At 44.6% G+C, this 24298-nt stretch overlaps 1 protein-coding gene across 2 annotated transcripts in view; it reads left to right on the top strand.

Moving 5' to 3' along the window:
* Positions 1-2457: 2457 nt before the first annotated feature.
* NHS (NHS actin remodeling regulator) overlaps positions 2458-24298 on the top strand; it is a 376917-nt gene continuing 355076 nt past the window's right edge. Inside the window, exon 1 of one of the 2 annotated variants that reach the window (XM_075060184.1) lies at positions 2458-2845. In XM_075060184.1, the coding sequence (XP_074916285.1) occupies positions 2458-2845 (388 nt within the window). The remainder of the gene's footprint in view (positions 2846-24298) is intronic. The other variant, XM_075060189.1, reaches the window with a different exon arrangement.

Here is a 24298-nt window from a genome sequence, read left to right as displayed (position 1 = left end):
AGAGGGGAGTAAACTTGTCACTTTCCCAGAGTAAAAATTTTATTAAAATAAATGTTTGAAATGAAATATACACAGGTTGAGAGGGAAGGTACTGTACATCTGGGGTCAGGCTTGGGTTATGGGGGGTTACAGATATCGTTTGCAAGGATGAAAAAATACATACATATCGCATAACTGGCATAGACCCAGATTGGGGTGCAAGAGTTTTTAAAGTGTCAGTGAATAAGTAGGCTCGGGTTCGCCACCCATGGAATGAATAAGGAGTCCAAGTCAGTATCGGTGGAGTGGATAGGTACATGGGTGGGGTGCGTCCCTTGGTCGCTCAGGGAAGGAAGTGCGTTATTTCCCTGGTCAGCTGTCTCAATTACTCAGTGTGGTATTGGTGGTGTCCGGTGATGTGTTCGATATAAATGTCTCTGGACCACCTGATGGTGTTGGACATCATGAGCTGTCTCATGAGCTGGGCGTAGCGTCGACCGACCTCACATGCTCTCAGAACCGGCTCGTTGCGGGGGTCCCATGAGCCCAGGGCTCCCACGATCAGGGTGTGTACCTGGACTTCGTAGCCCTGGACTCTCAGAGTCTCAGCCAGCGAGGCATACTTCGACTCCTTCTGTGCTCAGGTCTCATGGAAGGCAGGTGACCGGTTTTCGAAAGGCACCGTCACGTCTACCAGGAGGACCTTCTTCTTTTCTGCGTCCGTCATGATGATGTCGGGTCACAGTCGCCTGTCTGTCCCGGGGATGGCGGAGTCGACGGTGATCTTCCCCAGAGACAGTGGGATGGCTTTCACTAGTCGGTTCTGGATGGCGTTGTGGCGGTGCTGCCAGGCTCTGGAGTGCTGCTTGCATCCACACAGGACGTGTGGCAGGGTCTCGTTCATGTAGCCGCACTTCCTGCAGCGCTTGTCCCAGCTGCCGTGGCGGATAGCTCCGTTGAGGGGAACGCAGTTGAGTCGGGCCCTGTGAATAAACCGCCAGTCAGCAAACCTGGTGAAGCTGCCCCCGTGGAGGAAGTGGTTACTGGCATCCCACTTGCTGGACACCTCAAACACCTTGCCCTGGTCCGGCTTCCACTTGAGGTTATCAGCGTAGTGGTAGCGGATGGCGTCTTTCAGGAACCTTTCTAGCATGGCTCTGGCGGTCGGGGTGACGATGGTGTGGTCCGGGGTCTTTACGTGTGGCACCAGTATTCCCAGCTCCCAGCATTCCTTGCACCAATTCCAGCAGCAGCCGATCCTCTTACTCAGGCGTCTTGAGGCATTGTGGGCGTGGGTCCAGAGAGAGGATAGGTCTTTCCCCTCTCTCCCGAACTCAGCCTCCAGGGAGCCGCTGAGGTAAGTGGCAACGTCCCGCTCGGAGAGGGCCCTGGCTATGTGTTTCCTGACCATACCCCGTATGGACTCCTGTGTGATGCTCCTCACTGTTGGGTCCGGGCACGTCAGGAGGTGGAAGGTGTGGTCATCACCGCCACGTCGCACAGGTCACCCATCCGAGGTGCGTTGGCACGGCCCTGTCTGTGGGAAATAGATGATGTCTGTGCACTTACTGTGGTAGCACCCAAAGCCCCAGCCAGGATTAGAGCCTGTACAGACATCTAGGCAGATGTGGTCCCTGCCCCTAAGGCTTTGCAGTGCAAGGGCCTGATTGTGCAATGAGCTCTGCCCTGACCTAGGTTACAACCTGCTGCAGCAGCTGAAAGATACATTAATCCACTCTAACTTTCCTTACCACACCCACTAAAAACACCTCTCTAGTTACTATCAGATCCATTTTTAAAGGGTTTTGTTTTTCAGTTGTGCCTCACTCACACACACTCCTGCCTTTCTGCCTTGGGAGCCTTCAGGAGCTTTCCTCCCCCGCCCCGCACATATCTTCAAACGGATGTTTTCCGACCTGCTCCCAAGCTGGAAATCGGTCCCAACCCGGCCTCCGCCCCGCTGGTAAAAATCCCCTTCCCCTGGAGGCATTGGCCGCGCTCCCGCTTGCCCCCTGGCCTGGGGCGCTTGCACTGACTCCCTGTGGTGGAGAGGCGCGATGTCAGTCTCTCCTCCACCTTGTCCCTCGCGCCTCCTCCCCCAGGCTGTCGGCCGACTCCGCTCTCCGGGTTTTCCGCCCGTCCGGTTGCAATCCTCCCCCACCCTCGGAGCTGCCAGCGCCGTGTGCGAGCGAGGCGGGGAGCTCGCCGCCAGGGCAGCTGATGCTCAGAGGAGCGAAGAGTGGGGCTGGGCGCCAGTGACTTCCCCCAGCTGAGGGAGCCGCTCGCAGGCAGAGGACGCCGCCCGGGGCGCGCACCATGGGGGACGCGTGGCCGGGCGATGCCGGCTGCTAGCAAGTGAAAGCGAACTCGGGAGAGCGCAGCAGCCCGGCGTGTGGGGCTCGCTGGGCGGCGGGGGCTGGAGCGGGCAAAGCTGCCGCGATCCGCGCGTGTGTGTGCGCGGCTGGCTGGCGAGCGGCGATGCCCTTCGCCAAGCGGATCGTGGAGCCCCAGTGGCTGTGCCGGCAGCAGCCGGCCGCCTTGCTGCTGGACGAGAGTTTGGGCTGCCCCGAGCCCCGGGACCAGCCGCACCCGCAGCCCGAGCCGGAGGAGGCTGGCGCCGTGGTGCCCGTGGAGGGGAAGGAGGCTGCGGCGGTGCTGACGATGCTGGATCTCTGCTCGGTCAGTAACGGGGCCCTGGCCCGGATCCTCCGGCAGCTGTCCGACGTGGCCCGGCACGCCTGCACCCTCTTCCAGGAGATCGAGACAGAGCTGCAGCTGGCCCAGCGCAGGGTGCGGGCGCTGCACGGCAAGATCAGCGGGGTGCAGGGGGTGCTGCGCAGCCTGGATCCCAAGCAGGAGGCAGTGCGTGAGTAGCCAGCCACACCTCACCCCCCCCCGGGGGGACGTAAGCCTTGTGTGTGTGTGTGGGGGGGGGGGTCTGTGTGTGATCGCCTGGAAGTGAAGCCGGGGGCAGCCGGAGGAGATGGGCTCTGTCCGGGGCGCCTGGGACTGGGAGAGGGTTTCCGGGCGAGAAAAGTTGGTGCTTTAACAAATTAAACCAGGACGGACTTGCTGCGCTGTGAAGCTGAATGAATCGGTGGGGCGTGGGGGGCGCACGCTGCTCCTAGACCCTTATCCCATCTTCGCCCTGCTACTCCTGGCCGCATCGCCGCCTGAAAAGAAAGCAGGCGCTCTGCGAAATGGCACGAAGTCCCTACCCCTGTCTGGGGGCAGAGGCGACGGGTGTTGGCAGGCTGGATCTCCCGGGCGGGAACGACAGGTGACCTGGCTGTAAAGTTTGGAGGTTCTGACATGGACCGCTGATTTCAAGGGCGAGAGCATCTGTTTGGCTCGGGAGCGCGGTTGCCTGTTCAACCCGGTGGGTGGTATGGGATGATCCACCAATCGCCTCCTCACTCATCCCAGCCCTGGGTTCGCCATCCCCGCCTCGTTCAGGAGTAGCTGGCTAGAATAAATGAGACTCGGCCGCTTGCGGTGCTGCCAGGCATTGAGTGTGTGAGTGCAGTCACTAGCTGGAGTTGAGTTAAACGCTTCTCTTGATTTCCTCATGATAAGTAAATACCTGCTCAAGGGGCTGGAAGGTGTGTGGCAAAAAGAGGGGACCGGGGAGAGGGAAAGAGCCTTGCTCTTAGCGCGCCGGGGATGAAAATGTGTGAATTCGGCAGGTTTGTACTTTCCCCACGGTTCAGGTCAGGCAGACTCACTTGATTTGCTGATATTGACCAGTGTCAAAGAGACAGCTCCCAACCAGGTTGTTTCCGAGTGAATTTATACACAAACCAATGCCTATCAGTATGTTCCTGGGCGCAGTATGTGCAACCAGAGCCTTTCAATAACAAGAAAGATGATGTCACTGGTTTCTGACTTACATAAGAAGCTTCCTAACTAGGATTTCTGGGACTGCATAGTCAACAGTGAAGGATTTGACAGGGAATGTTGCGAAGGCCAAAACCATAACTGGGTTCAAAAAGAATTAGATAAGTTAATGGAGGATAGGTCCATCAATGGGTATTAGCCAAGATGGTCAGGGATGCAATCCCATGCTATGGATTCCCTGAACCTCTCTGACTGCCACATGCTGGGACTGGACCACAGGGCATGGATCACTTGATAATTGCCCTGTTCTGTTCATTTCCTCTGAAGCGTCTGGCACTGGCATTGTCAGAAGACAGGATACTGGGCTAGATGGATGATTGGTCTGACCCAGTATGGCTGTTCTTATGACAGAGGAGATGCTGCAGGATTTATACAAAGGTGCCCAGGGGATTTTTTTCAAGGAATTTCTGATACTTTTCCAAACCCAACCTTCATTTATCCCCTCCCCCGTGTCAGTGCAAATTTCCCTTATCCTTAAGAATATTCCTGACATCCTGCTTAAAATTCTAAGCACTTCAGTAGAAATAATAAAAATGATAAATCTGTGGGCAGATGAAGTCATGAAGTTTGAAGAGTGACTTTTGTTTTGAAGAGCAACCCTGAGGAATCCTGGAAAAAATTAGATCTATTGTGGTCAAGACAGTATTGGACTGTTGTTATTAGCAATGAGTGCTTTAATCCTGCTTCCTCTCCAGTCAAAACCAGTGACAGGCTCTGTACTTCTAACAGCTGTTAATATCTTCAGAATGTGGCTTAATAACAACGATTGACTATAACCATTTTCAGACTCTTAGTGATGAGTACGTTTCCCAAATATTTGTGAATATGTATTTTTCTTAGATAAGATTTCTGTCTCAAATTCTGAACTAACACAGTAAAATATATTGAGTCATTTTCTTCTCTTGCTATCTATATAAGAGGACTTCTCAGCTAGAAACATGGGCATAGATTTTGCTCATTTATTCCAGTATGAATCCAGAGTAGCTGCACCAAGTTCAGTGAAGTTACTCCAGTTTATATGGCTAAATGAGGCTGAAATATGGCCAGTCTTTTAAAAAGACATTTGTAAGTGAAACACAACATTTTAAAATTTGTCTGATTTTTCCTTTCTCTCACACCTGTGTGAAGTTGGTATTATCCCCCTTTTGAGTCAATGAACTTTTTGCAGTGATGGTGAACAGAAGCCTGCCCTAGGTGTTCAAAACATATTTAGGATGAGATGCTCAGCTACAGCTAGAGTAAATCATTGTAGCACCATACTGACTTCAGTGGATTTATGCTGATACACACCAGCTGAGGATCTGGCCCATGATGATGAAAGAACGTTTTCTGTTTCAGAGTGAGTGCTAATGTATAACTGGAATGGTTTTTGCTTTGATTAGAAATGTGTGATGTGAAAGAGAACTGTGTGATGAAAGGAGGGGACCAAGTGAGGAAACTAAATCTCTTTAGGCCACATTCTGCTCTCATTTATACCAGTATAAACCCACAGTAACTACACTGAGATCAGAGGAATTACTCTGGATTTATAGTAGTGTGAAAGCTGGATCTAGCCCTGTCAGGGTTTTTTTCCCCTCTCTTCCCTCCCCCATGGATTGCCTTTATGCAGTTTGTATGCAAAGTACAGTATGACACACTGATGTTACATTAGTGTAACTCCGTGACCTTCATTAGAGTGTCTGGATTTACCCAAGTGTTGATAAAACCAGAATGTGGCTTTTTACCCACATTTTAATTGTGCCAGGAGCTACATTTTCAGCTCTTTTGGAGGGGAAAGACTTTGCTGATTCTCTCTCCTCACTTCCCCATTCATACACACCCATACCTGGATAGTGAAGCTGTAGAGATCCCCCTGGATGACTAGATCATGTGAATGCTTTTCTGGAGGAGCCCAGGGACAATGTCCCTACTTCTCATATGTATATACTGTGTCACCATTGACACAGCTACTCACACCTACATCCCACCTCTCTATACTCAGGTTCTAGTACCACATATCTTCCCTCCACCCCTTGTTTATCCAGTGTATGGTTCACACACTGATTGACATTACACATTAAAGCACACATCCCATTCTACAGTGCATGAAGATAGCACGTCCAGTTTTTCCATCCACGTTTTCCTCATTCATTAGTACTATAGGCAATATGCAATTGTTTTTAAACACGGTGGACCAAACTCATCCTTGATATTATTTCACTCAACTCAATGGATGCATTTGGCTGAACTCCATTGAAATCAATGGAGTAATACCCAGGTTGAATTGGCCCAGTTCTTTTAGCATATCAGGGTGTTGGCCATATTTGCTGAGATGCTCTGCAATATGGTATTAGAATCACAGCTCAAGTACACTTTTAAAAGACTGTTATGTTTAAAAGTATTAGTCTGTCTTGCTACTGTAGGGTGACCAGACAGCAAGTATGAAAAATCGGGACAGGGGGTGAGGGGCAATAGGCTTCTATAGAAGAAAAAGCCTCAAATATCGGGACTGTCCCTATAAAACCGGGACAACTGGTCACCCTATGCTACTGTACAAACACTTGGTGTAATAACACCACTAATTGCAGCACAATGATTTGAGAACAATACTGTCCTATTACTAGGCTGCTGGAAGAGGCACTCAAAACATTGAGCAGTGAAGTTTCAGGACCTTTTTCTCTCTTTCCTAATGAACCAGCCAGATTACAAGATTTCATTATGAAGACATCTAGATAATGGGCCAAATCCATCTCTGGAGTATTCCTGTTGAAGTCAATAACTATATCAGGTAGTCATTTGACCCAGTATATTGACAAGTCAGGTTACCACTGTTGAGGAATCAAAAAGATGAATGATGCTGTAAAGAACAGGAAAAAGTCTCTTAAAACTAGTGTATAAGAGCAATGTATATAAGTATTACAGAAAGTAACATTTTAAATTTTTAAACTTGAAGATTTATACATTATTGTCGTAAAATATTTGACTAGGGATCATAGGAAAGTCACCGCAGAAAATTTCAAGGACTATATTAGAAGTGACATTTTGTTGGCTTTTATAATAATGCATGTTCCCAGTTCTGCAATCTTCTTTGGTCCTTAACTACTTTGTCTCAGGGTCATTGTTATCTGACTAATAAAGACCTCAGGATTGTTATTTTTGTGTTTTTTAAATTTAGCTTGAGCTTTTCTGTTGTGCAGCTGTAATTTTCCTCTCACTTCTGCTTAGAACTGGGGATTGGGAAATTTACCAGGGACCTGTTAGCTAGAGGAATAAACTAGAAATGTTGGCAGAAGGGCATCATCTAGTTTCAAGAGAAAGATTGTCCCTTTCTCCCCACCCCACCCCTAAACACCCCCACTTCACTACTGGGGTTTCTATCATAGTCCAGTTCCTGGATCCTGGTTAACCTTCCATCTTTCATGTATGTCTCTGGTTAATAAGGGCCTAAGAAATTTGAATCCTATCCCACCTTACTGGTGGAAGACAGGAAAGAGCTTTTTCTTTTCCTTCCCTGCCACTCAAAAGTTGACTATTCTCTACCCTTCTCTCGCTCTCAATTTTTTTTGTCCTACTCCACCAAAAATTGCTGCTGCTGCTGCTAGAGTTTTCTAAAACAAAAGCAAGGTGATAGTGATACGATTCCTGACAGTCTCATTATTGCCTACAGCTTTCTGAATAATAGCAACGAAACTGATGAGAATCTTATTAGTTTTACTGTGTTGTTTATTGAGAAAACTGTGAGCATCAGTAGAAGCACAAGATCTGTCTGCAGATTCAGGAAAGCAGCAAGGCATCTGTTTATATCTGGAAAAATTACTTCATAACCACAAGGGCTACATATGTAACACTTTTAAAGGAAAGCTTAAATTGTACAGCAATTGATGATGTAGGTCACCCTACTGGCCAAGGAAGGTTTACTAGTATCCAGCGTTGAGTAGGCAGTGGAGATCTCAGTGTGATCTCTGAGAATTCTGTAATTGCTGAGTTTTTATTTTTTTAAATAAAACTGTTTTTATTTTTTTAAAAAGCATAAATATTTTATTGAAGATCGAACATCTTTTAAAAGTTTAATCCACAAGAATAGTCTCTCACTTTTTCCTTCTGCATTTTGCTATATAGCCAGGTTCAGTGGTATGTCTACCAGGGAACATGGGAACGCCTTGTGTTACTATGCTTTTCACAAGTTCCTAGGAGCAGCTCTAGAGTACTACAAGGAGTTTCACTACTTTGGTATTTTTTCTTTTAAAGGGACAGTATCAAGATAAAAATAATATCTTAAATTCTTTACTTGCAAATTTATTCAGCCATTTATGACCTATGATTATGCAGCTTATGTATTACATTTAACTTGGCTTGGTCACTGGAAATTGACCGGTTAGTTTTTGCTTTTTGTCACTTTCACTCTTTTCTCATATGTTGGTAGAATGCTGCTGAGTATGGGTTTCCAGGACTGCAATGACATGTTTAATCCATAATGATGATCTGCATGCTCCTTCCCCCACACCACCACCATTGTTTTTTTGTTGTTTTTTTTTACAATATCTTTTATTTAGATCTGAAGTGAAGATGATAATGTCTCCTCATTTTGTTATGTTGAAGTCCCAATTACTGCTGAAATGGAATCTGTAAAGAATCCCCTAAATGAAGTTGTCCTAGAGAGCTTCAGAACGGATATGGTTTGCTTCATCAGAAACCCTAACCTCTTTAGGGATGAGTGTTTCTTTAAAATAACTTTGGGTGCATCCTTTTAAACCATTGAAAAAGCAACAAATAATAGCTATATTTTGTCTTTTGTGAGATTGAGACAAATGAATTCAGTTAGACTGCAACTCCATTCTGTGCTCTTCCTATTGTGCTGAGGCGTGATAGGAGATAAGGAATGGATGACCATCCTGTGTCTTGTACTGCTTCCAATACCAGTAGCCACGATAAAGAATAGATTTTCAGCTGTCCTTGATTCTGTACTCCAACGCTTTTCTGAGTTCAAGACAAACCTGAAGCATCTGAATGTAGGGTATTATGGGCTTTTTTTTGTGGTTTAGGAAAAGCACATTGTTGCAATCTAAGGTATGTGAGGTAGAACAGAACCTCAGTGACTCTCTCTCTCTCTCTTTTTATTTTATTTAAATCACGTGAACTAGGAACTCAGTCTGGGGACCACAGAAAAACCTGGAAAGAAAAATTGTGCATTGGATGTGATAACCAATGCCTTCAATATAATGTCTTTCTCTCACACTCAAAACCAGCGAATAACAGAGCACAGTTCTTTGTCCTTCTGGAAATGGACAAGATTTGTGTCTTTTTATCAGTTACCTTAATTTTTTAAGTATCAGGGGAGTAGCCGTGTTAGTCTGGATTAGTAAAAAGCGACAAAGAGTCCTGTGGCACTTTATAGATTAACAGACGTATTGGAGCATAAGCTTTCGTGGGTGAATTCACCCACAGAAGCTCATGGTCCAGTACATCTGTTAGTCTATAAGGTGCCACAGGACTCTTTGTCTTATTTTTTTAGAAGACTTTTCTCTATGGCACTCTTGAGTGTAGTTCTTCAATTAATGCAACATGATCCAACATTGTGTATTTCAGTTGATTTCTCTTGTGGTGTGGGAAACCAGGAGAGTTCGCCCACTGTTCTGCTTTTTATAGGATTGGAGGGCTGATGTCAAATGAGCGGAGACTGTGGGATTTGGAGAACTGAAATGTTGGTTTGCTTGTTTGTTTTTTGCTAGCCCTGGAACAATAAAAAATGGAAGAGGAAAACCCTGGGGTAAGAGTTTCCGTGCCTTACAATAACATGAGACTGCGTACAGTCTTCAAAAAAGAAAAGTAATTGCCTTTGTTTACAAATTAATGATGCAGCTTAGTTTCTGAAATAGAGGAAAGTATCTAGAGTCAGGTGGACGGCCTTTTTAATCTATTTTAAGCAATGGGTAGAAACGACTCTTATGAAACCACATCTGCAGTGATCTTATGCTTTGGAATCTGGGGTTGCCACCTTGACTCACATTGTATCATATGTAACAATCTGTTCTTCTTAAAATAAAACAAAAGAATACAATGTAGGCCCCACTGAAGTCAATGGAAAAACTCTCATTGACTTCAATGGTGTTAGGATTTTACCCAAGAACTTTACCAGTGAAAATTCAATAACTCCTAAATGGCAGAGGAATACGGCTGTTTTGGGGTCTTATTGCTAATTGAAGAGCCCTTCTGATGAGAGAGACTGATGTATATTAAAAATATTAGGAGCTGGATTCTCATCTCATGCCAGTCAGACACCTGGGTAACTCTGTAGACTTTAGTGGATTTAATGGAGCTGCTCCTGACTTACACTGTTGTGAAAGGAGAACAGGCCCTATATGTTAATTAGAGATATTGAATGAGGGTCTCAGCTGGTATAAACTGGATAACTCCATTAAGGTCAGTGACATGACACACGTGTAAAACTGGTGAGAGGGAACTTAGATGTAGATGTGATTTATACCAAGTGAGGATCTGGCTTGATAACCTGAGTATATATGTTTTCATACAGCCTGCATCTGGTGTCTATTTGAGAATCTTTATAGTTTAATAATGTGGGTAAAACTCTGTGGTCTTTGTGTGTCCTTTTAACATCTTGCTCTTGGTTCTACCTCCTTTCCCCCTTCTGGTGTGATTCATTTTTAAAATAGATTGTCTGGGAGCTGGGAAGTGAAGGTAAAAGAGACTGTGGTTACTTAAATTCTTTGTGATGGAGACCATGTGGGAGGATCAATTAGCTATCTGTTTCCACATATGAAAGATGAGAGTTTGATTTCTGGGGGAGGGCAGGGGAAGAGCCTGGAGTGTATCCAGAACCAGTAGGCTAGTTCTGAAATGTCCTTGAACTGAGGGAAGGAATTATTGGAAGTAAACATTAATATAAAATATAATGGTGCCACTCAAACGCTGCTCTGGCTCAACAAAATCTGACTTTTTTTTTTTTTTTAATTTCTTGCATAGATTTGCCTGTTTTATGATTTTTATATTGTAAGGATCACATTATGGCTGGCCTTGCATAGATATGCAAGGATGGGGAGAAGACACAAGAAGCTATTCTTTACCATGCTCCCCCATGTATGGACCAGCCAAAGCTGCTGCCCTGAGTGCAAGGACCAGGAAAGATGTTTTTTCCGAGTGTTGCTGCTGCTAAAGTGGGACTTTGCTCCTTCCTTCCAAGCTGGCCAGCAAAATGGAATCAGTATAGGAGAGTGCAGCTTCTTTCAAAGGCCCTGCAGGCTCTGCTCTGGCATAGCTTTCTCCAGCACCCCTGGAAATACTGTACCTGAGACAAGCAGAGATCCCCAGAATTCCCCTCTTACGCAGAGCTTCTCCAGCCCCACCCTCACCCAGTCTGGCTTGTGGTTTAGCAGCCAAACAGCACCAACCTAGCCCTTGTTATTTACTTGCTAGAACGAAGATAGCGTGAATGCATTCTCCAGGAGTGTTTCCTTTTAATTGTTTGCTCAGTGCAGGTCACAGCGCTTACCTGATAGACGACTTCAAATGGTGCAAATGCGGTGAAGTGGAGCGACTCAGTTGATGGGAATCTATTAAAAGCAGAATGGTAGTGTTTTGTCAGTCGCTGTCTCGTATGCTGGGATACATAAGAGTAATTCACTTCAGGGCTGTGCTGCTATCCCCTGCTTGTAAATTAGGTAATGTTACTCTGCAGTACTTTAGGGCTGGCTGAAGGTGTGAAGGAGTCTCTAAGTGAAAGTTGCTCTGGGCGCATCGGTGTCCACTCGCTGCCGTTCATGCAAAATCATTGTGCAGTGAGGGTAACCAGCTGCTTTGTACCTGGAGAAGGCTGCTCTACCATACATCTGCCCCTTTTAAAGGTAAGACTGGACGTGGGAGGACCAGGTGAGAAGGAAAAAAGACCTGAGATGAGATAGATTAAGAAATCTGTGAATTAAATGCAAATGCTCCCCCAAATTAGGATGATTCTTCAATTGCATTGGGGAATTCCTTCATTCCTCAAATATTCTTTACTACTTTGGGGGCTCCGATGCTGATAGATCAAGAGCGTGGTCCCTATCTGTTATCCCACCCCCTGCATTCGTGGCCCCGACCCTGTCAAAGACTCTCTCTATCTTTTCCATAATTTGAAGGATTACTACTTCATGGTGCCCATTGATCTTTAATGGCAATGTTTTGGTGTCTGAAGTGGAGGAAGTATGATCAGCTTGCGAGAATATTTTTTTACAGCAGAAGTGCACAGTTGTGGGGTCTTCTGAGTCAGAGGGCTGGTCTTTTCAAAAACCTGTGTTTCAGATCACTTGCAATCTCCATGTAATTGGAGTTTGACATCAGAATCTCTGTTGGAGAGACTTCAGCGATTAGCCTGGGAAGAGGGGAACTTTTTCTGTGTTACTGAGTGTGTTTTGGGGGCAGAGCAGGAATTTCTTTCCTTCTTTTGATGTATTAGCATCAAAAGAGTCTTAGCTTCATTCCTAATTGCTTCTAGATTTTTAATTTATATACCAGTATGTAAGTAACTGCACGAAGAGATAGCTGTTCAAAAAGGCAGGGTTTATAGCATGATTAAAATAAAAGATAGCATCCAGTGTATACTGCTATAGTTGAAATATCTCCCCCGAAGACTTTTAGTTTACGTTCTTATTATATCTAACTGCTTCTAATGCACTGCCTGTTTTAACAACTGGCATGTTTTTAGGATGGATGTTATGGCAGATATACTCCCACCATATTTTAACTTGAGTCTTTAAACTGTTGTATCTGTGTATTTGACAATTCTTTTTATACATCTCAGATTCCTCTTCCTTCCCTTGCTCTTTTTCCCCTAAACTTTCTTTTTTTAAAGAGGAGTGGAGGAAAGCAGGAGGGAATTGAAATCTCATGAAGAAGCTGATATTACATTAGGAGTTGTATACTTGGAATTCTGCTGTATTCAATGAACACTACATGAATCTGCAATGTATTTCTCAGCACAGGGTGATTCTTTATTTTTTATATATATAGGATCACTGTAATTCTTACAAAGCCATTTAGGTTTCCTTTTTGCTTTCAACTGGAGGGATAGTTGGACTTTGAACTGTAGCCATTCAGAGTATGGCACTGAGAAGCTGTCCTGTTAACATGTGCGTGTGATTAAGACCAATGAGCATGGGGTTGTGTGTTGTACTAAAAAATAGCCATAACTTGTCAGTTCTTTTCACTTCTCTCCCTAAAGTTTATTGTTTAGCTTGCAAATGTTTAGAAGTAGTTTTAAGTTGGGAGCTCAATCCTGCAGCATATAGATCTGTAACTTTCAGTAATGTCAGGATCAGCCTATTGCTATGCCAAGAAGGAAACAGGTGAACTGTTTTAGCCAACTTCTTTGTACACTGAGAGCTTGAGTAGCGTTGAATGCCCAAACATGGTTTTACTGCAGGGATCATCGTTTTATTTATTTGTATTTTGCGTCTTCTGATGCCGTAGCATACAATACATAATACGATTGCAGCCGCCATAAGAAGATTGCGGAACAATAAAGTTTGTTGATAATAAAAGTGAGGCAGTCAGCAATAAAACTAAATCACTGTATTAAAAGTGAGCCTGAGTAGCAACATTTTGTAACCTAATATCCACATTTAAATATTCCCAGCATTTGGTAAAATCAGATAACTTTATTTTTTATTTTAAGCAAAAATTGCTGTGGTATAAATCATAGATGCCTGTGTGGCTGGGAGAGAGATGAAATAGGTAGAGCCCTTCAGATTTGCTGATATCTGTTTTATATCCATGGACCATGTTTGTGGATTGGATGCAATTTTGTATCCGCGCAGGGCTCTAGAACCGTGGTCTTCAAACTTTTTTGATTGCGTACCCTTATCATTAAAAATTTTCTGAGCACACACCCCCAATATATGTATATTTATTTATGTATAAATTACGTACATGTACTGCTATACTAATATATTATGTACATTATAAAACATACACAAAAATAGAAATTAAAAAAGGGTGAGATAAAGATGAAATAAACTATTTTTAAAATATGTTTTTATAATATTTATTAAGGGTACAAAAAACCTTTTTGCTCTCACAAAAAAATTACTAATATTTTTTAGTGAGAGCAGTGTGATTGAATATGCTTCACTATTTCTGAACATCTTGTTTTAACACTTTGTGATACAGTGATTCGAAGGTCTGGATTAGGGTTTGGTTGTGGAAGAGCGCTCGGTGGGGGTGCAGGGTCTGGGAAGGAGTTAGGGTGCGGGAGGGCGCTCAGGGTGGGGGTGTGGGAGGAGGCACAGGGCTGGGGCAGGCAGGAGGTGCAGAGCACTTACCGGAGGCAGCTCCTGTTTGGTGCAGGGGGTGTGCAGGTGGCTCTGCACAGCGTGACACCACCCCCGTGGCTGTGATTCTGGGAGCCACTATTTTGGGACCTGCCCCTCCCCCACCCCAGGCAGACAGGGCCACCCGGAATGCAGAGGCTTTAGAGGCTGCAGAGCCCTGGGCTAAGGGGGCCCGGGGCCCTGGCCTGCAGCTCTAAAGCCCCTTTCGGAATGCAGCCTTGCGAGCATGGGCCAAAGGCCTCAGGAGGAGCAGGGGCAGCTGCGCAGCCAGCAGCCAGAGAGAAGTAGCCCTTTCCCCTTCAAAGGTGGCTGGAAATAAGCAGCACTTTGAAGGGGAAAGCACCACTTCTCTCCGGCCGCTGGCTGCGCAGCTGCCCCTGCTCCTCCACGGGCCGGAGGACTCAGGGCCACATTCCGAAAGGGGCTTTAGAGCTGCAGGCCACAGCCCAATGGCCCCTGCGTTCCGGGTGGCCCTGCCTGCCTAGGGGAGGCAGCTTCCCCGCTTGCTCGCTCCCTTTCTCTGGCTGCCCTTCCCCCGTACCTCCAGGCAGCACTCCTCCTGCTGCACCGCCCTTTTGCTCTGGCAGGGCTCCTCCTCCCACGCCCCCCAATGCATCATCTTGCACACCCCATTTTGGAGACCACTGCTCTAGAAATAAGATTGAGTCCAAACAGAAGGCAACGTCTAACATCAGTACTGGGCAAATTAGTCAAAACAATAGTTAAGAATAAAATTGTCAGACACACAGAAAAACATAAACTGTTGAGCAATAGTCAACATGGTTTCTGTAAAGGGAAATCGTGTGCTTACTAATCTATTAGATTCTTTGAAGGGGTCAACAAACATGAACTAGGGGATCCAGTGGACATAGTGTCGTTGATTTCCAGAAAGCCTTGACAAGGTCCTCACAAATGGCTGCTTATGTAAATAAGCTGTCATGGGATAAAAGGGAGTCCCTTCTGGATGAAGAACTGGTTAAAAGCAGGGAACAAGGGTAGGATATAATGGTAAATTCCCGAAATGGAGAGGGTAACTAGTGGTGTTCCCCAAGGGTTCACGTTCCTAGGACCAGTCTATCAATTTATTTCATAAATGATCTGAGAAAGGGTAACAGTGAGTTGGGCAAAGTTTGCGATGATACTAAACTACTTAAGATTGTTAAGACCAAAGCAGATTTTGAAGAACTTCAAAAAGATTCACCAAAACTAAGTGATTGGCAACAAAATGCGCAAATGAAATTTAATGTGGATAAAGTAAAGTAATGCACATGTGGAAAAAAATAACCCCCATCACACATACAATATGAGGGGCTTATTAGCTACAACGATAGGAAAAAGATTTGGAGTCAGCGTGAATAGTCTCTGAAGATGTCCACACATTGTGCAGAGGCAATCAAAAAGCAACAGAGATTGTTAGATCATAAAAGGGATAGAAAATAGACTGAGAATATCTTATTGCCCTGATTATAAATCCATGGTACGCCCACATCTCAAATACTGTGTACAGGATGTAGTCTCCTCATGTCAAAAAAGATATTCTAGCACTAGAAAGGTTCAGAAAAGGGCAACTAAAATGATTAGGGGTTTGGAGAGGGTCATACAGAAAGATTAAGAGGCTAGGCCTCTTCAGCTTGAAAAGAGAGACTAAGAGGGGATATGGAGTATATATAAATAATGAGTGATGTTGAGAAAGTGGATAAGGAAAAGTTATTTATTATCCCATAACAAAGAACTAAGGGGTCACAAATGAAATTATAGTAGCAGTTTAAACAATTAAGAAGTTTTCTTCACACAGCGCACAGTCAACTTGTGGAACTCCTTACCTGAGGAGGTTGTGAAGGCTGGGACTATAACAATGTTTAAATGGGAACTGGATAAATTCATGGTGGCTAAGTCCATAAATGGCTATTAGCCAGGAAGGGAAAAGAATGGTGTCCCTAGCCTCTGTTCATCAGAGGATGGATATGAATGGCAGGGGAGAGATCACTTGATAATTGGCTGTTAGCTTCACTCCCTCTGGGGCATCTGGTATTGGCCACTGTCGGTAGACAGATACTGGGCTAGATGGACCTTTGGTCTGACCCAGTACGGCCGTTCTTATGTTCTAATAATCAGCTTCCCACCTTTTCCCCACCCCTACTCCTCTCATGGTTATTTATCTGACCCAAAGGAGGGGGGAAGGCAGGTCTCAGCATAAATAGGTTCCCTTCCTTAGTGGACAGTGGTTTCTGATGAAGCGCTAAGTGCAGCAGAGCAGGCAGAAGATGCACATTAAATCAGTTATTAGACCAGGCATAAAGGTTCTGAGTCAAGAGTGCACCTCTCAGGTGAACCTCTTGATTCCCAGGGGGAATTGGTTCTCCACATTCATGGAACTTGCCTTTGAATTCACAAAACTGAGGATAATCCTGAGTTCTTGGTAAGTGGATTTTGCTTGAGGTTTCAGGAGATGGAATGCACATGCTCTTCCCCATCTGTCCCATATTACATTGCTTGGCAGCTGCTGTCCCAGCCTCTGGCACAAATGCGGCTCGCTCTATACCACAGTGTTTGAAGCCATCAGAGATTCCCTCTCTTAGCATGTAGAAGGTGTGGGAGACCTCCTGCATGGTCACTTCACTCGCAAATTACCTGTGGAGTTGCTTTGGGAATTCAGGGGCTTGGAGAGCTTTGCCCAGGCTCAGCAAGCCAAGGATAAGTTTCACCCATAGGACAGATCGTTCTGTCAACATTGTCTTTTTTCCATTCTGTCTCACCTCGCAGAATTACTGGGTTTGTTAACTAGTTTCAATCTAAAATCACTTTTTGTTTTCTGTGCTCTTCCTTTAGCGGCTAGCTTTGGCCCTTCTGACCGCCTTAACTCCCTCCTTCCCTGCATCTTCAGTGCTGCATTTCTCAGGAGACGCAGTGCAGATGTTATGCCTCTATCTCTGCCTTAATGGTAGAGGCAACCCCTCCTCCCCCACCTTACTGTGGACAGGAGTGGTGATACTAATTTTTGTTAGTGTGGTTTATTTTCCATTGATTATCTTTAATGTGTTGCTGTCTTGTTCATGTAATAAACTGCTGAAAACTTACTAAGGTTTAATTTAAACCAAACCAAGCCAAGCCTGCTTCTAATGGATGTTGTGAATGGATTGTTGTCCTTAGCACATTAAAATCTTCTTGTGTTAAGTTCCTTTGTTTTAAGGGTGCAGTATATCTTGTTGCAGTGCTCTCCAGTACTCGATCTCATTGCAGGCTTACACCAAGGAGGGGAAATCAACCAATCTAACAAATTACAAATCAATTATTTTTGGGGGTCTTCAGCAGTATTCCTAATTTATATTATACTTTGGGCTTGATCCTGCCTTGATGCACCCCTCTACAGACAAACAATGGGATAATCTGGAGTTTGGATATAATAACCTGCAGGCTGCTATTTGGATGAAGTGCTCTGCTATAAGCAAGGGGCCATATCCTCAGCAGATGTAAATCATTTATACCCACTTGGAATTGGGCCCAGTAAGTATAAGAGATACATAACTGTCATATGTGCTCAAATTTCCCCCAAATGTGATGCGATGTGAACCAGAATAGAAAGACATAGCACCATGCACCAGTTATCTGCACTCTGTCATCTGTACGGACATTAAACAAATACATATCTTCAACCAAACTTATTCCTGGTGTAAGTCCATTAAATTGAGTTACATTGGCAATGAATCTGACCCCTCATGTGTAGCTTATTTAGTACACAAGATGGAATAACCAATGCCCTTGAACCTCCTATAGCTGTGTATTCACTTAGGGACCTGTCTGTCTGTATCCTAAATCAATAATCAAGACATCAAATCTAGGATGGGGTATCATGTGGAATTGTGGAAGAATACTGGGTCCATAAATCAATGAATGGATTACAGCTACCTCTGAAGGTGTAATATGGATAACGTTCATTTGTGTAATAATCCAGGTATAATTTAATACAAATTATTAATGTACATTAGCAATAATCATTTACCTAACTGTTCCGCAACTCTGTCTTAGAACATAACCGAAAGGAAATTGGTTAAATGAAATATTAGAGGGAGCTACAAAATGTTGCAACCCTTAGTGATTTTTCTTGGAGCCTAACCCCTGGGTGATAGCAAACATGACTTGATGGAGGCGTTAGCATAGCAATTGCATTATTGTGATGTGAGATGACATGGTACATGCGGTCCTATGGCTCCTTCATCATCTAATTATCTATTGGACCCTCTTTCCATTGTTGAGATAGACTAGACTAATGCAGGGCCACTAGCTCTGTGTGTATGTGTGCACACACATACATAATGGGAAAGTATATAAGAAAGAAATGGCAGAGGACATCATGTAAAGGCAAAAGGCTTCAGAACATTGATCATATTGAACGTAGATAGTGAGTATATAGGGAAGAAGAATTCTTATCATAGCCACACCAGCAACAACACATCTGCAAACAAAAAGACCAAGATACAGTACAAGTTCCACTGTCCAAATAAAGCAAAGATTAATCTCTTTAATTTTTTTTAACTCTACGTATTTCATCAAATGGTCAGAGTTTGGGACAATGTGGTGTCTCGGTCAGTCTTTTAAGATAGCTCATTTGCTGTACGACATTTGTTTGTTTTTAAAAAACTAGAACAAATTTTATAATGAAGCAAGTTATGGACTAACAATACCAAAGTTTTAGAGTCAATGTGATCCTGTTGATTGATATGTGGATGCAAACAAACAGTACTTGTATTGTACTGGAAAATTGTGGGGCATAGCTACTATGTGTAGCAAAATGGTGCTGGCTAGTAGCAATATAGATGCGGTGCAGACTAGAACGGAAGAAGGTGGTATGGCTCATTTCTGGGCAGCTCCTGCAGGCTGATCCGAGGACTAGCATGCTAATAACTTTCTTTTTGATCTCAGAGGCACAGATAAATCTGTGTGCGTGATTGAGGAGAGGTGAAGGAGAATGTTGTGAAATGTAAAGGGAGAAGAGTATCCACACTTTCTATGTGGCAGTTGAGGCTGACCTAAATATGCTGAGTTGATACTGATGTTGAGGAATCTCTCCTACTGGATGTAATGGACAATCAGGCTTATCGTTTGGAGACTTGGGGCTAGTGGTTTTTAGTTGTGCTTATAGTTTGGATGTGTTAATTTAGGCACCTCTCCATTGAATATATTGCCCAAATTATATGGCAGCAACTGACTGAAAAATGAAATAAAGAGCAAGATAACCATGACCGTTTAACACCTCATCCAGTGAAATAACAGTGCTAGCTACTTTGTGAAATTAATTCTCCAGGGAGAGGGAGAGAAGAATTGTATGCAGACTGATGTAAGTCAATGGCATAATTCTGAGATTCACTGAAGGCATGTTATATTTATAATTGCAAAAGATATGAGTCTATGACCTTTAGTTTGTTCCTTTGTAAACAGAGTTGAGCCTTAGGCCAGGTCTACACTATAGACCAGTGTTTCCCAAACTTGGGATGCCGCTTGTGTAGGGCATTCCCCTGGAGGGCTGGGCTGATTTGTTTACCTGCCGTGTCCGCAGGTCCAGCTGATCGCGGCTCCCACTGGCCACGGTTCACTGCTTCAGGCCAATGGGAGCTGTGAGAAGTGGCTAGAGCTCATGTGAATCAAAGTTTGATCAGGATTTCAGGGCATAGACAGGATGATTCTGCTACCTCAGTCTTTTCTTCAGACCATATTTATTGGTTTTGAGGATTTAAACTGAAAAATACCAAAGAATATCTTCATCTGCAGGCATGAATATCTATCTGCATGTGCACTACTCATTAACTTTAGTAGGATTTGCATAAAATCTTGTGCAGCAAGATGGGAGCCCTCTCTCTCCTTTAAAATACATAAAGCCATTTCCCTTCTCTTTTCAATATCTTGGCTGTAGATCCAATTGGGATTCTAGGATTGGCCAACCTCTGGCTTTTTTTACTCAAGCCCTGATCCTGCAGTGATCCTGCCTGTGGGGTCCCCGGGAAGTGGAACACGGCATGGTGCTGACCATACGGCATGGTGCTGACCATGCAGCATACGCTGCAAGGTTGGAACCAAAGATACCACGTTCTGTCCTGGGAAAATACTTTAGTGCCATTTCTGTAGAAAGTACATCCCCTTTCTGCTGTGTTACGCTGCTGGTACTAGGCAGATTGTGTTTGCTGTTATTAATGCAGTTCCTGAGATTTGCAGATCTTGACCTCTTTCTGTCTGCTGCATCCTTAAAACCTGGTTGTCTTTTTGAGAGGTGGCTGGTTCCAATGAGAATCACTTGTTGGGAGTGCATGATGCCTTCCTTCTGGGCTGTTGATTCTATGGAAGGATTGTTTCAGGGAGGGGCGGAGGAAGGTGTGTGTGGGAGGAATGGAATGGGTGATGAAGAGGCTATGTGGCTGTGAATGGGCTTTTGGTAAAGCATTGATTCAAGAAGCTGTACTGCATGGTGTTTAAAAGCACTCAGATGCTGCAGTCTTTTGCCTTGTGCTTTCCAAAGGCCCGATTTGAGGGGTGGTGCTTGTCTTTAAGTAGCTGGATCACAAGGAGATTATTGTTCTCTTGGGCGCTGCATAATTTTTCTTTGAAAGAAAGTTTAGCTGTAAGTACTGGGATAAGGGACACAAAGATTCAGTATAACGTTGGGCTGGGATATATTGTGTTTGCATAGTAGAGGAGAAAAGTGCAAATGTTGGGCAAGTTTCATCCCTGGAGTAATTCCATTAACGTCAATAGATTATCCCAGGGAGAAATTTGGCCCAATGCCTCTACTGCTAATGCCACAGAAGTTCCGATCTGTGGAATCTCAGTGTAAATGAGATTCTCTTTATATTGTACATGCTGGCTGTTAGCACTAGATATTGTATAGCTAATTAAGGGTGAAAGTCAGCACTTGAGTGCTGCATGGCCTTGGACTGGCCCAGGTCCCACTTAAGTTTTCACATCAAAACTCAAGTGAGACATAAGTACATAGCCCGTATTGCAAGGGGTGAATATCACTCTAACTGTGTAAATGCTGAGTTTACCGTTGTCAAACTCCCATACCAAACAAGCTTTAAAAAGTAGTCATGTTTTCTGATCTGATATAAAATTAGATTGTTCATCTCATCCCATGCACCCACTGAAGCCTGCCTTATTCTGACACAGCTTCGATGACAGCTAGATTACGTTTGGAAACACCATTGTGCTATTTACTAGAGCTTGTTTCATGCCAATGAGCGACAATTATTTATTATAAGAAAATGTGGAAAGCTGCTACTTTTGTGGCTTAAACTGCCACCAGTCAGTGTGACCTTCAGGTGAAAACATAGGGCCCAAATCCTACAGGGCACTGGTGGCTTCCCAGGGAATGCTGAGCATATTCAGCTCTACAATGGGCTGGGGAGGAAGGCTGGTCTAGTGGCTAGGAGTTGGGAGACCTGTGTTCAGTTCCCTGCTCTGCTAGAGACCTGCTGTATGATCTTGGACAAGGCTCAGGCTTGGGGCATGGTCTACGCTCCCAGGTTATGCCGGTATAGCTGTGTTGGTTAGGGGTGTGGGTTTGTTTTAAATCTGTCATAGCAGTGGCAGCAAAAGCACTAGTGGAGATGTCATTATACTTACCAGAAAGTCACTTACCTGGTATAGCTTATTTTGCTCGGGGAACAAGTGTAACCTATACTGAGAAAAAGACTGTTTTGCTGGCATAAGCTATGTCTGTGCTAGGAGAGTTTGCCAACATAGCGGTACCAAACCTTTTAAATATGGACAAGGCCTTAATCTCCCTCTGTCTCATTTCCTCATCTATGACATGGGGCTAACAGCACTTCCCTACCTCACTGGGGTGTTGTGAGGATAAATACAATGCTTTCAATACCATGAAGCGCTGATTGGCCAAGGAATATCACCGGCACATACAGATGACATTTTCCATTCCTTCCTTAAACAAATAGGGGTCATTATTATTGAGAACTATGGGATATTGTCCCTCAAAGACAAAACTTTAGTTGCAGTGACATCTGCAGCTGCGACTCCTTCAGGAGCTGGATTGTGGTGGAGGAATGTGCTGCAACACTTCTGTAACAGGGTGCTGGCTAGAAGAAACAAGCCAGGCCCCTTTAGCCCTGTTCCAGGAGCCAGCAAACAGAGCTGCTAACAGGGGAGTTTCAGTGGGAGTTTCCAAGGGGAGGTTGCAGGGGGGACTAAAGCAGAGAAACCAACAAGCCAGAGAAGGGAAGGAGCAGGGGTCTGCCAGCAGCCCAGTGCTTGTTGGGGGCCTGTGGTGCGGTGTGTGGCTTGGACTGCCAGGCACAGAGTTGGAAGACTATGACTGATACAGAGGCAGCAGGTAGAGACACACTGAGGATGACCGGATGCAGTAGCTGTGGCATGTACATGGTCCTGGAGGGGGCACCTGAAAGGAGTTTTGTCTGCATGAAGTGCCGCATGCCACGCTGCGGGAAGGCGAAAACCTCAGGGCCTCTGGCCCATCGCCGGAGGAACTTCGTTCCGGCCCAAATATGGCGATAGCTAAACCCTGCGGCTTGTGGGCAGACTCACACCGCACCCAGGAAAGAATTTCCATGCAGTAAACGTTCCATCCATCCCAATCTCCCCTTCCGCATAGCAGTGAGTCAACTATGGCTATAATCCACAGATCAATTGCCACAACATTAGAATATCCCTCATATCACGCCCTCATATTATCAGCTAGCTTAAAGCCAGTAAGTCTTTTGCCACTCCTCGGAAGCTGTTCCCGAACTTACTCCCCTATCTGTTAGAAACCGTTGTCATATCAGTAAACTCTATATTCCATTTTACTCATCTTGTCTGTGCTACATTAGTACTAGCTAAATTCTTCCCCTAACGGATTCCCCCTGATAACTTTATGAGAGCATTCCCGCACCTTCTTGTGCAGGCTAACAAGCAAGAAGCTCTTGAGTCTCTCTTATAATGGTCAGGTTCCATTCCTCGCGATCTTCCTAGCTAGCCCGTCTACTGAACCTGGTCCGTTTTTGATTTCGATTCTCGTAAACAGGACACAAACTGGGACACATATCCAGGTGGGGTCCCCGGCCTTAATATACGGTACTAACCTCTATGCTTGCTGATAATACCCTCGCTGATGGCACCTAGAATCTGCATTTGCTTTACGGTCATATCTTAATGGCGGCGTCAAGTCTCTGCTACACCAATACCACAGGTCGTTCCTCCTCCGTCGCTTCCCAATGATCGCTCCCCAACTCTTCTATTTTATTATTTATCCTGCAGTGCATTATTGCACTTTTCAACTATTATTTTCATCTTATTACTTTAACTCCAGTGTACAAGGTGGTCCGATTTCCTGATAGTTATCCGGTCTTCTCTGTGTTAGCAATACCCCAGCTTTGTGGTCATCGGCACTTTTATTTAGCACATATCCCGTCTTATGTGCCAGGTCAGTAATAAGGTTAATACAGTCGGTCAAACGATCTTTGGGATCCTCAGTAACTCCTTCCAGACTGAGTTACCCTTCGTACGACCGCTGGAGTCTCCCTTTAACCGTTCTTATCCACCTTACACTTTCTATTTCCCCATCTTTTCCGATCATGAACACTTACTACAGTCCCATGCGACCGTGTCGTTACTGAACGGGTAATTAGGATTAAATTTCTTTGTCTGATCGTCTTTCAAAAGGAGTAGGTTGTTTGGCGCGATCTACCTGTTAGTAATCATGTTGCATTCGTTACTACTCATGTCCTTATCTTTCTCCTTTAATTTTCCGACCCTTCCTAATGGTCAGTGACGGCCCTATAGTTACCCGATACTTTTTTTTCTTTCTTAAATGAATCGTTTGCATTCTCAGTCGTCGGTACCCCCCCGGTTTACGTTGTTAAAATTTTGCTCGGCTGCCATTTCTGCCCTTCCTTTATTATTTGGTGGGATTAGTCTGGCCCTGATTTTGTCGTTTAGCTGTTCAAGTTTGGCTCTTCAGTGCAGTATCTCCATATCTCTTTCGGTCCTTATCTCCAATGCCTAATTCTCATAGTCTTATTATGAGGGAGTATTATTTAGATTTGGGCATGCATATTCTTAATCATTCCATCCTCTGGGTTTCCGGCCCTTTTCTTCCTTGTTTTTTTCTTTCTCTCTTG

Source organism: Chelonoidis abingdonii, chromosome 1 (assembly GCF_003597395.2).
Source record: "Chelonoidis abingdonii isolate Lonesome George chromosome 1, CheloAbing_2.0, whole genome shotgun sequence".
Classification (NCBI taxonomy): Eukaryota; Metazoa; Chordata; order Testudines; family Testudinidae; genus Chelonoidis; species Chelonoidis abingdonii.
Note: the sequence above shows the minus strand (reverse complement) of the source record. Positions and strands in the feature narration are given on the sequence as shown.